Source organism: Mustela putorius, unplaced genomic scaffold (assembly GCF_011764305.1).
Source record: "Mustela putorius furo isolate JIRA1106 unplaced genomic scaffold, ASM1176430v1.1 tig00003909_pilon_pilon_pilon, whole genome shotgun sequence".
Classification (NCBI taxonomy): Eukaryota; Metazoa; Chordata; class Mammalia; order Carnivora; family Mustelidae; genus Mustela; species Mustela putorius.
Genome location: NW_025422057.1, coordinates 18,982,139 through 18,996,828, shown reverse-complemented (window position 1 = coordinate 18,996,828; position 14,690 = coordinate 18,982,139). Strand labels below are relative to the sequence as shown.

Genomic DNA, 14,690 nt, shown 5'->3' with positions numbered 1-14,690 from the left:
CCAATACCCCCACACCCACCACTGCCTCTCTGAGACAGAGCCTCCCTTGCATCTGATTTTCTTGCTGGATTATATTAGTTTCTTATTGCTTCTGGAACCTAGTACCAGAACTTGAGGGGCTCACGAAAATGCAGCTTTCTTATTTTATAGTTCTGGAAGTCGGAAATCCAAAATCAATCTCACTGAGGCAAAGTCAGGGTGTGAGCAGGGCTGATTCCTTCTCGAGACTTTAGGGGAAATTCATTTCCTTGACTTTTCCAGTTTCTGGAGAGTGCGTGCATTTCCTCGGCTCGTGGCCCCTTCCTCTCAGAGCCCCAGCAGGGATTGAATCTGTTTTGGTCTCAGACCTCTGCTTCCGTCCCCATATCTTTTCTCTCTGACTCTGATCCTTCTGCGTCCATTTTTAAGGATGCTTGTGATGACATTGGGCCCACCCAGATAGTCCAGGATAATTTCTCCATCTCACGATCCTAAATTTAATTACATCTGCAAAGTCCCCTTTACCATGTACAGGTTCTGGGGATGAGGATTGGATCATCTTGGGAAGTGATCATTATTCAGCCTACCGTAGGGATTATTCGTTCAATTTCAAAACCTAGATTTGGGCACAGAGAAGGATGTATTGGAACTCCTGCTTTGGAATGGGGAATGGTAGGTATTCTTTGAGGCAAGTGACTCTGTACCTGATTGGGGTTTGAGCCGTATACAACAGAAAAATCCATTTGCTTCCTGGGTATACTTAGATTCTCCTTTTTGAACTGTTTAAGGGGTTTTATCCACAGAGATGTCTACTCTCACATGAGTAGTCCACATCTTAAAGCCTCCAGGTTCTTTTTTTTTTTTTTTTAAGATCTTATTTATTTATTTGACAGAGATCACAAGTAGGCAGAGAGGCAGGAAGAGAGAGAGGGGGAAGCAGGCTCCCCGCTGAGCAGAGAGCCCGATGTGGGGCTTGATCCCAGGACACCGGGATCATGACCTGAGCCGAAGGCAGAGGCTTTAACCCACTGAGCCACCCAGGTGCCCCGACAGCCTCCAGGTTCTGATGAGCCACGTCCACTATCTTCCTTCTTCAGTCCCTTCACCAAGGTTACTGAGTGACTGCCAGGTAGGAGACAGCATGCCAGGATGATGGGAGAATCCCCACGCCACGCCCTGTTCCCTTGTGGACCTTATGTCTGGTAGAGGGAGAAAGGTACATAAGCAATTATTTTTAACACAAAGCAGGATGTGCTAAGTGAGGTAACAGTGACAAATGCAGGTGGCAGGAATACAAGAAGGTGACATTAGTTCTAACCCCTAGTGATCTCATAGTTTGAGGCTTAGAAATATGATTGCTATATGCACCTGACTTTTAGGTCTTTAACTCTGGTAGTCTAAGGATTTTAGAGCTTGCTTCCTCCCTCCCCCCTTATCCCATCCATTCAGTCCCTCCCTCTTCCTCTCTCTCTCTCTCTTTCTCCTACCTACCTTCCTTCCTTCTCTTTCTTTCTTTTAAATAGGATAATGTGTTCTCCTTTTTAAGGAGCTTTGTTTCGAAGGAGGCACCTAACTCTCATGATTGATGCAGAATCACTTCCACTCAAAGTTGGTGAAGGCCGGGGACGATATAAATTTGTGAGGCAAAGCAGACGTTGGGAAGAAAATCTAGTGAACCTTATTTCATTATTTCACGCTGCATCTGAACCGGTGAACTTCTATAACTTGCGCCGCGCTCGGAAGAGCGCCTACTTCTCGTGGCTGACCTATAAACACCCAGCGAGGTTGGCTTTCCTAGTTGGAAAGACAGCTCTTCCTTGCGTGTCCTTTCAGAGGTGAAGGCGAATCTCTTGCAAGAGCTCCTTCCAGCGCAGAACACAGTTTTAGAAAATACAGCTGACTTCTCTGGGGAAAACAAAACCAATCATGCCATACCCTGGTCATGGAAACGAAGTTGGCACCTCATTATCGCCTTGTTAACAGGGACAGGCTGTGTCGCGGACAAACCTGGTAGGAAGGGTTGGCCCTGTGTGGGCAGGGTTTTGAGTTGAGGTTAATTGCTCTTCTAAATCTCAGCTACTTAATACTACACGAGGAGAAATCTATCATCAGGCTCTTGACCATCCTTTCCCTTCATACTCTCGCCTACCTAGACTATTAGTGCCTCCCTAGCGCTGCTGCCGCCATGATTGTGCTTGGGACACACTGGGCCACCAAGACTGGGGTGTAACCAGCACAACCGCCCAGAGGAGGAAAGGTTTGTAACCACCTGTAACTGTGACTCCCCCAGCCTCCCAGCATCTTAAAACACAGCCAAACTGTTCTGTTCTGGGAGCACAGAAGGGCTGCTGCCTGGGTGAAGGCAATGTCTCTTCGGTGACTTGTGGAAAAGTCTTGAATTCTCACAGAATGGGAAAGAATAATCCAAAGTCGTTTTTATCTGGCTTTGAACTGTGTTTTGCACTGATGGTTGAATGTTGGTGTGCCTGATGTTCTGAGAACTCACTTGAGACAAAGCAGTGCAGCAACCCATGGAGAGATGCTGTACTCAGGGAGGGCTGAGAAGCCACATACCCAACCACCGGTGTCCCTTCTCTTCTTTTCAAAGCCCGGCTGGGGTTCGAATCCCATGCCTATATTCTGCAACAGTGAGTGTTCCTAAGAAGGTCACCTCATCTTTCCGTGCTTTTGGTTCTTGCCTTGAGAGATGGGGTGAACGTTTTCTCCCCAGTAGGACTGATGGAGAGATCAAAGGGGATGACATGGGCTGAGCACTGGTCACACAGGAGCACCGCCACTCAGTAAATGTTAGGCTCTCTCCTCCTTACCTTCCTGTCCACCAGGTACGCCACATCTCCTCCCTGCCGCCCGCTGTTCTCTCAGACCGATGCAAAATGCCATCCTAAGCAGACGCTCTCTTTCCTAAAGCATCTCCAAAGTGGGAGAGCGGTGACATGCCCACACTTTCCGTGGCTCCCCCTTTTTCCTCACCGGGCCCACCCCCCGTCTCTCTCTTCTTTGTTTCATCAGACTTACTCTGTCCAGAGCCCATGACAGTGGACCCCTTGTCTGAAGGGTCCCAGCCGTGCAGTCTCTGCCCCAGACTCCCGTAAGCATGCTGAAGGCGGAGCCCGGGTTGTCCCTGGTAACCCCAGCTTCAAATGCTCAGTCTTATTCTTCCTGTTAATGTTACTGTGTCCTGGGAATTCCAGTTCATCGTCATCCCAAACACATTTCCCCGATTACACCCGCTACCCAGAAGGGGAGTTGAAGACCCAGAAACTACGGTCTTATCAAACAGCCCTGACAATAGTAGCCACATGTCCAGACTTTCTGGGATCGTGCATCCTGGTTTTTGGTCGAGAAAACACCATAACCAACCAACAGAGGTCAGACATGAAAGGCACACGTCAGATGGAACACAGCCACAGTAAGCTTCCGTGAGGGCCCACTACTGCCCACGACTTCAGGTTCAGACTTCACTTGGGATTTTTTTGGTTATTCCTTATGCTACTTGGATTTGAGAGTGGATTGAAGGGAGCTTGATTCCTGTTGCTTTTGGATGTGCAAGGGGGATGGGGATGAAAATGTGTTTGGCACAAATAGACACATAATTTACTCTGCATGTGAATTTGTGAATTTGAAGCCTGCTCTTCTTTTTTTTTTTTTTTTTTTTTTTTTTTTTTTTTTTTTGCTTAACATATAGAGTCTATGGATTTGTTCATGTCACTAATTTGTTGTTGTTGTAAACAATGACCTTGCCAAATCCAAGATAGTAGCTCCTGTCGGCAATGGTAGGATGGGGCATTTATTAGTATGTTGGAATGTTTCCTGTTTTAACCTTGGTGTTGGATACATTTTTTTGCATGTTTTAAATATTATATAATAACGTAGAAATTTGCATCAATAGTAAATGATTCCTTGACATTTTATTATGTAGCTATATCATAATTTACTTTGTTTAAACCCCCTCCTAACCCCTGTTATCGGAAATTGGTAATTTTCAACTTTGGACTCTTAAATGATGTAGTATTATTAAACCTCTTTAGGCATCAAGTTTTGTCTGCATTTTAGCTCATTTTCTTAGGACGGATTTACAGAATTGAATTACTAGGTCAGAGAGTGTAGCTGTGATGAGTAGTATTATCAGGCTCTCTTTTAACAGAGTTGCATGAGTTTAGACTAACACTAACAATGTGTCCACTCCACTTTGTCTTATCAATACCGAATGATTTACTAAGAAAAAGGTTTTTTTTGTTGTTTTTTTGCTATTTTGCTAGAGAAGATTTTTTTTTCTAATGATTTTAGCTTGTATCTCTGATTACCAGTGAGATTGACCATTCTGTCATAAAATAATTTTTCTGTTAGAGTTTTTTTTTTAAGATTTTATTTATTTATTTGACAGACAGTGATCACAAGTAGGCAGAGAGGCAGGCAGAGAGAGAGAGAGGGAAACACGCTCCTTGCCTAGCAGAGGGCCCAACGAGGGGCTCCATCCCAGGACCCTGGGATCATGACCTGAGCCAGAGCCAGAGGCTTTAACCCACCGAGCCACTCAGCTGCCCCCTCTATTGGTGTTTTAAACAAACTGGTATATGTGTGAGTACAGGTTTTCTGCAGACTCGCTGGTATGTGGGGGTCAGTGTGGGTGGGTTTTAGAGGATGTGGGTAACCACGCGTAAGTGAGGAAAGAGCCCTTTGCCCCCTGGTGAAAGCTGGCTGTTACATCTAGCCTTTTGTGTTTCTGCAGTGCCGCCAAGCTCCTGGACAAGAACCCATTCTCGGTGGGTAACCCGAACCCTCTGCTTCCTTCGCCTGCCAGCCTCCAGCTGGCCCAGCTGCAAGCCCAGCTCACCCTCCACCGGCTGAAGCTGGCACAGACAGCTGTGACCAACAACACTGCAGCCGCCACAGTCCTGAACCAAGTCCTCTCCAAAGTGGCCATGTCCCAGCCTCTCTTCAACCAGCTGAGGCATCCGTCTGTGATCAGCACCCCCCACAGCCACACTGGGGTACCCCAACATGCTGCGACTGTGCCCAGTGCCCGGTTTCCCTCTAATGCGATTGCCTTCTCGCCCCCCGGCCAGACACGAGGCCCGGGGCCCTCCGTGAACCTTCCCAGCCAACCCTCCAACACTGTGGTGATGCATCCTTTTGGTGGGGTCATGCCTCAGACCCCCGCCCAGCCAGCGGTCATCTTGGGCATTGGCAAGACAGGGCCTGCTCCTGCTGCGGCAGGATTCTACGAGTACGGCAAGGCCAGCGCCAGCCAGGCGTATGGCTCGGAAACAGACAGTCAGCCCGGCTTCCTGCCGGCCACGGCCTCTACCACAGGCAGCGTGACCTACGAAGGCCACTACAGCCACTCAGGGCAAGACGGCCAAGCTGCTTTTCCCAAGGACTTTTACGGACCCAGCTCCCAAGGGTCGCATGTGGCAGGTGGATTTGCGGCTGAGCAGGCCGGGGGCATGAAAAGCGAGGTAGGTCCTCTGCTTCAGGGTCCAAACAGCCAGTGGGAGAGCCCCCACGGATTCTCTGGCCAGAGCAAGCCCGATCTGACATCAGGCCCTAACCTGTGGCCTCCACCCCCCAGCCAGCCCTATGAGCTGTATGACCCCGAGGAGCCCACCCCAGACAGGACCCCGCCTTCCTTTGGGGGGCGGCTGAACAACAGCAAACAGGGTTTCAGCAGTGCCCGGCGGCGGGCCAAGGAGGAGCCGGCCCTGCTGTCCGTGAGGCCCCTGCAGGCTCACGAGCTGAATGACTTTCACGGTGTGGCCCCCCCGCACCTGCCCCACGTCTGTAGCATCTGTGACAAGAAGGTCTTTGATTTGAAGGTGAGTCCTCCGAGATGGCCCCGGGGAGCCACAGCTGGAGTCTGGGGGGCGGGGCTCACCCCCACAACCCAACGCTGGCCACTCAAAAGCTAGGAACGGTTCCACCTGGGGACTTGGTGGCAGGATTTTGCCATCAGTACTCTTGATCAAAATTGGAGATAGTAGAACCCACGTTTGTTTCAGAAATGTATTGGGACCACTCCCTTGCTTTAAGGCAAGTAAGAGATTCCTACCCAAGTTTATCGATGAGAAAGCTTCGGCCGAGTGGGGCTGACCGCACCCGCATGACAGAGAAGGGACTCAGGAGCTGGTCTCCTGCCTCCTTGAGGAGGGCTCTTCCTCTGGGTTATGCTCAGAGTGCGTCGTCCTGAGTGTGGAAGGGAAGGAAAACGTTGGCGGAATTTTGGATGAGGGCCAGAGAGCACGTCTCAGGTGAGACCGAGGGACATCATTATAGAGCGCCTCAGTGTCCCATCTGCAAGACGGAGATGGAGCCTCACGACCCTTCCCCGTGGTCATAGGATGCTTTGGGCCCCTGTAAGCAAAGGTCTATTATAGTATAAATCCTCCCCCAAGATGTATTAAAGATGCAGTGAAATAATCCAGAGCAATAAGAGCTAAAACAGCTAATGTATTAAATCCTTTCCGTAGGCCAGCAGTAACTCTGTGAGGCAGAGACTATTATTATCTCATTTTGCTGAAAAGGAAACTGAGGCCCAGATAGAGGAAAGGACTTGTTCAGGGCCCCTTAGCTAGAGAGTGGCCCAGTAGAGATTTGAACCTGGGTCTGGCGCTCCCAGAACCTGTAGTTAAGCACTGGGCTGTGCATCTGGTCTTCTCCCACGAGGTCTGCAGAGCTTGATGATCCCTGGGTAGTGGGAGTCACGCCATGGTGTCCGTCTGCTTCGGTCACACTGTGCAAGTTCATTCCTTCAACTCGGCGGGTGGAGGGATTGTGGGGGGGTTGCTGGCCGACACCAGGAGGCGATGGCACATTTTCTTTCTTAAGCTTTGCAGCTCACTGTGAGTCCACCTGCCAGATTTCCCCAACCGGTCAGAGAAGTGGGTGGGGTCTCTCTGGGGGGCAAGGGGTTGCCATGGGACCAAGGGTCCCAGAGGAGGGCCTCTGGCTTGGGATTCTGGGCTCCTGTCCAAGATGGGTGCTGGATATGCGGGTCTGGTCGATGGCGTGGCGGCTGGACAGATGGGAAGGCGGGTGTGGGGAGGAGTCCAGGAGGGAGAGGGGTTGGCGGGGTTGGTCTGGTTGCTAGGCTGTGAGCCCCCTAGCCTGATGGGGACACCTGTACTCATCCCTTTCCTTCTCTTGGACTCAGTTCTACTTCGGTCACTTTGCCTTTCCTTCTGGTCTAGGACTGGGAGCTGCATGTGAAAGGGAAACTCCATGCTCAGAAATGCCTGGTCTTCTCTGAAACGTGAGTGCTGGCCAGGAGAGCAGGTGCCTGCACACGCTTCGCTAACGTTCCTGGAGCACCTACGGCATGTTCTGTTCTAGGCGCTAGGGAAGCAGCAGAGAACAAATGGGCAACACCCCTGTCCTCAAGGAACTTATGCTTAACATGGCGGGGGGCGGGACAGACGGTAAAATAAACAAGTGACTTACATAGCATCCCTGGTGGCAAATGTTAAGCTGAAGGAAGCATGTGTGTGCACACATGTGCCCTCGTGGGGGCTGGTCCTTGCCTTTACATAGGGTGTTTGGGGAAAGGCTTCTCTGAGGAGACCTCAGGAGGGGTTGGAATGAGCCCAGGGCTGTCTGATGGATGGATACTCCTGGGGCAGAGGAAACAGCAAGTCTGAAGGTCCTGGTGTGGCCCTGGGATGCTCAGGTGACATCAGTATGACGAACGTGGACTGCTGGGGGTGAGGAGCCAGGGAAGGGGGCGGGCCCACATTTGAGCTCCTGGGCTTCTTGGGAGGACTCCATTCTGCGCTGAGAGTGACTGGATTACTGGAGAGCCGAACAGAGGAGCGATGCTCTCTGGCTCCAGCAGGCAGGACCCGGGCTGCTGGGCTGAGAATAGGCAGGGGCGGGTCAAGGACAGAGCAGTACCCAGAGGGCTGGGGCCATCCAGGTGGAGAAGGCGGCATATGGCCGGGGATGTGAACAGCAGAGTGACCTTGAGTCTTTTGAACAAAGTACATTGGAAAGGCTTCCCTTTCTTATTCACAGTAGCCAATGGGTGGAAGCAGCCCAAAAGTCCACCGACAGATGAAGAGATTAACAAAATGAGGTCTGTGCACACGTTGGAATACTTTTCAGCCTTGGAGAAAGGACCTCTGACCCATGTGACAGCATGGCCGAACCCGTGGACATTGTGCTCAGTGAAGGAACCCAGTCATAAAAGGACAAATACTGGATGATTCCCCTTACAAGAGGTAGCTCGAGGAGTCAGGTTCACAGAGACAGAAAGCAGAAAAAGTAGAATGGTGGTTGCCAGGGGCTTAAGGGAGGGAAGTGGGTGTTTGTTTTTAATGGGGGCAGCTTCCATTTTGCAAGACGAAGAGTTCTGGAGATGGGGGGTGGTGATGGTCACACAACAAGGTAAATGTGCTTAATGCCACTGGCCTGTACACTTAGAAATGGTTAGGATGGTAAATTTTGTGTTATGTATATTTTACCATAATTTTTTAAATAATTTTATAAGGGTCTCCGTTTTCTGGCTCCTTCCTTTTTTATTGTGTTAAAATTCCCTTTAGAGTCATCATTTTAATCATTCTATTGTATATTTTTAATTAATTAACTAATTAATTAATTAGATTAGTATGCTCCACGGCCAGCATGGAGCCCAGTGTGTGGCTCGAACTCATGACCCTGAGATCAAGACCTGAGCTGAAATCAAGAGTCGGATGCTTAACTGACTGAGCCACTTAGAAGTTCCCATTTTAACCATTTTAAAGTGTGCAAATGAGTGGTATTTAGCAGATTCATAAAGTTGTGCAAGTATTGTCATTATGTAGTTCCTGAACATTTTCATCACCCCAAGCCCTATGCCCATGAAGTAGTCATTCCCTTTCTCCCTCCGTTGTAGTCCCTGGCACCACTAACCTGCTTTCTGTCTCTGTGGATTTGCCTCTTCCAGACATTTCATACAAATGGAATCATTTTTTTTTAAAAGATTTTATTTATTTATTTGATAGACAGAGATTACAAGTAGTCAGAGAGGCAAGCAGAGAGAGAGGGGGAAGCAGGTTCCCTGCTGAGCAGAGAGCCGTGGGGCTCGATCCCAGGATGCTGGGATCATGACCTGAGCTGAAAGCAGAGGCTTTAACCCACTGAACCACCCAGGAGTCCCTAAATGGAATCATTTAATATATGGCCTTTTATTACTGACTTTTTTCACTTAGCAGAATATTTTCAGGGTTCACCTGTGGTGTAGCCTATATAACCTCTTTATGCCTGAATAATATTCCATTGTAAGTATGTACCACATGTTGTTTATGTGCTCATGTTTTGGTCTATATTTGGGTTGTTTTTACCTTTTGGCTATTGTGAATAGTGCCACTATGAACGTTCGTGTACAAGTTTTTGTTTGAATGTTGGTTTTCGACTATTTGGGGCCTATGGCTAGGAATGGAATTTCTGGGTCATACGGTAATTCTTCATTTTACTTATTGAGCTCCTGGTTCCCCTTTCCCACCCCTCTCCAGTGCTGGTATCCGGTGTATACTTGGTTCAGCAGAGGGAACGCTGTGTTCCTCTCCCAACAGCACAGCTGTTTATAACCCTGCTGGGAACTCTGAAGGTGAGTAAGGCCCTTCAGGTCAGCAGAGTGAAGCAGAAACTAGCTTCATAAAGACTTAGGATGTCCTGTCTTTAATAACTAGACTTCCCTGCCGATGTGCCCTATCCTTCCCTGCTTCCCATCTGTGTGTGTGTGTGTGTGTGTCTGCGTAGCAAAAAGATCCCAAGACACTAAAATGTATTGGCCTACTGTCTAGGCTCTTACAGACATAAGGCTTTGTTGGTTATCAACATGCCCAGGGGTAAAAATTATACCAATCACTAAGCAATATATTAAGAGAATATTTGAATTTTTTTCTTCCGATTTATGTCCTTATAATGACTTCTGAAGGTAAAGTAAACGACTAGGATTTCACACAGTTGGTATAATTTATCATTTAGATTATGCCTCAAATCTTGGATCATCATATACAGCCATTCCAGCAAGGTCATTTGCTCAGGCAAATCCCGCATTTCCTTCGGCTGCCCCTGGGACAAATGTGAGTACAGAAGCATTTTCTCCATTGTCATTGTCATTGTCAAAGCATTTGTATCACCCGGCTCTTCCGGGGTGTAGAGGTTCACAGAGGAGGCTGGCATGAAGCTGGCGCATTGTGTCGTGCAGGAAAACATGTCCCTTGGGCAGAGGCTGACAGCTGTTTAATTCAGCTAGTATTGAAACACATAGATAAAAAAAACTAACATACATCATTAAAATCAAAAGCATGCCTAGACTTTCTCGCGTTCGACATTGGTTTAGTGGGGGAAGAAAAAGGATGGAGCTTTTGACTATGTGTGTGTTTTTAAGACTTTTTGATATTTTATTCAAGTTGGTTATTTCCTATGAGTGGGTAATTCTGGAAGTTGAACCCGAAAGAGAAACTGTGTTTGAAAGTAAGGACTGTGCAGTCCTGGTATTTGTTGGCCCTTTGAGGAAGTAATTGCTTCTGTGAAGTCCTTTGTTTTGGGGTGTGTTCTCGTTCCTCTCTCTCTACAGCCTGCTCTTCGGTCCCCCAAAGCTTCTTTCCTCCTTTTCCCACTGATGGTGACAGTTTCCTCTCCCTCTTGGTTTTGCTGTTTGCCCACACATGTAGCCTCTCCCCGCTCCTTGCCCCCAGGCTGTCGGGCACCTCCTCTCCTAGAACACACGGAAGGAGGTGGGAGGCCCAGAACCAGACCTTCTGTAAAACAGGATGTGTGTGGCTGGACCCTGCCAGAGGCTCGTGTCCGTGTGTCTGTGGCCAGGCCTGTATTTCTTCCACTTTGTGGTGTGAACAGCTGTAGCCCCCTTCTCTCCTCTCCCGCGGCCCCCGAGCACCAGCTCCGAGAGCTGTCCCTTGCGCGCTGCCTCGGGGTGTTCATGCAAAGCTTCGGGTGGGCAAGCTGAGAAGTGTCGGTGTTAGGCCCTGGGGGCTGAGTGCATGGGGAGGCCTGCCTGGGCACAGATTTCTATGTGTGTGTGTCTGTGACGTTTTAACGGGAGAAGTGCTCCAAGAGGGAGCTCTGGGCTCACAGCCCATGCACGTTTCGGTGAAAGAGAATTTTGTGGTTTCCCTCTCTGCCCTCTCCATGCTGAGGGCCACGCTGGGTCAGTGCAACTTTGGGTCAGTCCCAGGAGAGCAGAATGGCAGGGTTCAGTGAGGAGACCTGTCCTTTGTCTTTGACCTTGGGTCTGGATGGGGGTGTGGGCAGTTCCAGCACCACCGCCATGGCGGGGCTTGTTTCCCACTGTGGATCGCAAAGGCATGTTTGGGTCCACAACCTTGCTCTGAGATCTTAGCACCAGGAGAAAGGGACTGTGCCCAGATTGGGGAGGCTGGATTAGGTGGCAGATGGGCCAGGTGTCTGGGCAGAGAAAGGGAGCTGGTATCCCCTGAGCCCCTTTATAAAGGGGAAGAGGCTGAGTGGTAGAGGAGAAGCGAAAGCAGGAGGACCCCGCCCCATTCTCCAGCGCTGATGGGTGTCCCGGAAGCCCTCTTCTGTGGATGTGGAGCCAAGAGACCTAAGGTCGAGCCCTAGTCTGGAGCCCACCAGGTAAGGGGGTCGCCTGCAAGTCACTTTATTGCGCTGAGGCTCTGTTTCCTTAAATGGAAGACATCACCCCACTAATCATGACTTTCCAAAGTAAAAGTGTCATTTTTATCCAGCTTGTGAAATTGATCATTTTGATGATGTCGCAAATCCTGGAACATCCACACCCTCCGAGTGGTCTCCTGGTGGGTGGTCAGAGCCGAGTGGTGGGAGCGAGGCTGCACCGAGACCAGAGCTGTCATGGGGAATCACGCATGACTGGGAAGGACAGTGGTGTGTGAATTGCGCATGCATAATAAGTGCCAAGGGCTGTGACTGAGCAGCTAGTTCCTTTGAACCCCTTGTGGGGAACCTATCCCGTCCAAGGCCGCGCAGTCACGTGACTGACCCAGGGCTGATGGCTAGCCTGGGGAGAAGCCCCGTGACCTTGAGCAAGTCCCAGTAGCAGCATACCCCCCTCCCGTGCAGATCTGCATGGTAATTCCTGTGGTCGTGTCTGCCCCTTCTGAGGGATGTTGCCAGGCTCCCATGAAAGCATTCTATTTACCTGTGCGGTGGGCACAAGCGATCTGATGATTCGTGTTGATAATGACTTGTGTTGATAATGATTCATGATAATTTGTGTCAATTACTGGAAGCTCTGAGTGCTGCTTCCTCCAAATGGCTGGAGAGGAGCGTTCATCTGGCTTGAGCCTGAGGAGGGCCGCACAAGGAATGCTTTGCTTTCTGCACTGGCACCCCGCAGAAGATGAGGGCCCCAGACATCGATTTGCGGGCTCACAACGCTGACTGTAGCTAACATTCATATAGTGCTTAACAGGTTCTTAGCATTTTCACATGTATTCGCTCATTTAATCCTCCAGACAACCCTGTGAGGTAAGGAAACTGAGGCACAGAGGGACTAAGTGCTTTGCAGAAAGTCACACAGCTGATAAGTGGAAGTGTTGGGATTTGGCCTGGCTCTAGAAGCCTCTCTTGTGGCCACTGAGCCCTGCTGCCCATCCTTGAGGGTCTCTGAGTTCTCTTCCTTGTTATGCTTCTCTCTTTACTGAGCCCTTTCCTCCCCCTCCTCTTGCCCTCCCCACCCCCACCCACTTACACACCACATGCTGCTTAGGGGGATCTGAAGCTGCCTTGGGGATGGTAAGGACTTCTTGGGCCTCAGCCAGCCATCAGCCATGGAGCAAGGTGAGGAGGCCAGTGGGACTTGGCACCTGAATTCTTTTACGCTCTGACAGTGTCCCCCAAGGTGAGCTGAGATGTTTGGAGGCGTTTCCTACAGATCCAGTGGACGGGGAGGGGCAACACTGGACTGGTCTTATTGTTATGAGTTCAGTGAGGTCTTATTGGTCACATGAGCCTTCCCAAGGACATCTGGGGGACAAGGGCAAAGCCTGCCCCAACCAGTCTCTGTATCATCAGTGCCTGGACGGTCACATTCTTCTGTCAGATTGTGGTCCATCAAATGCAAGTGAGTCTGTCTGGAAAACTGGAAATACACAAATACTGACATTTGAAGAGAAGCCGAGAAATGAAGAGCTGATACATCTACTACGGAAAGAGACTTTGCAAGACTCCTTTAAGCAGCAGGAGTGTCCCTCAGAGAAATGATTGATTCTTAATTCTGCTTATAAACACTGACCTCCAAAGATAAGCAGATACATCAAGGGGCATTACTCTGTTACCAAAAGACACCTGGTGAGGCTTAATGAATGCCCAGTGGGCTCCTTTTGTATATACATTCTCTTATTTTTTTTGCTTACATAATTTATACTTAGGGAAAACTCAAACAGAAAAGAACTATTTCATGAAGACAGGGATATTCCTCCATTATCCCCCGCCTGCCAAGCCCTCACATAGAACCTGTAAAAGCATTGATGCATTTTTCCTCCAGAAATGTTTTCTGGTCCTGTGCCAGGGCTTTTTCAAGCCCATTCCACTTACATACAGCTTTTCAGAAGCGCATTTGGTGGAGTAAAACCAGAAGCAGCCAGAACCCCACCATTGTAATATTGCTGTTACTGGAGGAGCAGAGAGCGATTGCTGTCTCTAAAGCTCCAGGCCTTTAAGCAGGAAAGCAAAGCGACTCAGTGCTCTGGGAATGAATGGGCTTTCAGGAGGTCTCTGCACCACTACAAAATCTAAAAGGGCTGAACAATCCATCTACCACTTGCACCAAGTCCAGGCTGGGCTGAATGGACGCTTGGGTCAGCGGTCAGCTCCGTGGGAGTGTGAGCCTTTCATTTCCGTGTTTATTGCTGACAGAGACGGGACACCGAACTGATGGTGTTCTGGGTTTGCTGGTGTTGGGCGGGGGTGGTGGTGATTTGTGCCCATCCCTCCCACCCCGGGGTCCCAGGAGAGGGGTATTCACTTTCACTTAAGCTTTTGCCATTTGACAGAGGAGAGGCACTTTATCCTTGGCTGCCTGAGTCGTCATAAACAGAGTAATCAGGTTTCTGGAAGGGGCCACTGGGGCCTTCTCGGGCTGTAAATAGTTTCCTTGTGCTTGCCCAAGATGCACTGAGCTTGCTGGCTGTCTCCATGAAATGGCACTGCCATCTTCCCAGCCTCCTTGGAGTTTATGAGGTGCCGGTGCTGCCCATGGGCTCTCCTGGCCCCGGGGGAGGGGGGCAGATGTCTTTCTTGGGCTTTCTTTCTCCCTGGGACCCTGCCCACCAGAAAACTTGTATAAGGAGGGAAACAGAGGCACAGAGAAATACACGTGTTTGTGGAAGGCCAGAGGTTTAAGTTGCTCTTTGGATGGCTGGCAGTTCCAGAACTTCTGTCTGTCCGCTGTGGCCTTCCTGGTCCATGGCACAGATCACCTTGATCTCCTGAGTTATAGAAAGCTTGAAGAGCGGGAGCTGATAAGGCAGAAGATACCTGCCCCTCCCCCGCCCTCCCAGCTCTGTCATTGCTCTGGTGCCCTGGGTGGTGGCCACCTTGTGCATTTTCAAAGCAAGCAAAGAACGAGGAGGGAAACAGGATACTTGAGTGGCTTCTGTTTTCTGGGGTATTTTTCCTTTTCTTTTTACAAATCTTAAATGTTTCTTCTTGTTGCAAAAGTAGGACAAACATGGTATAAAAAAATCCAAAAA

At 49.6% G+C, this 14,690-nt stretch overlaps 1 protein-coding gene across 3 annotated transcripts in view; it reads left to right on the top strand.

Moving 5' to 3' along the window:
* Positions 1-14,690, top strand: part of RBM20 (RNA binding motif protein 20) — a 187,426-nt gene that overhangs the window by 129,891 nt on the left and 42,845 nt on the right. For all 3 annotated transcript variants that reach the window (XM_004763869.3, XM_013062130.2, XM_045068737.1), the window contains exons 2-5: positions 4,730-5,816; positions 7,188-7,249; positions 9,486-9,580; positions 9,961-10,058. In XM_004763869.3, coding sequence (XP_004763926.2) covers positions 4,730-5,816; positions 7,188-7,249; positions 9,486-9,580; positions 9,961-10,058 — 1,342 coding nt within the window. The remainder of the gene's footprint in view (positions 1-4,729; positions 5,817-7,187; positions 7,250-9,485; positions 9,581-9,960; positions 10,059-14,690) is intronic.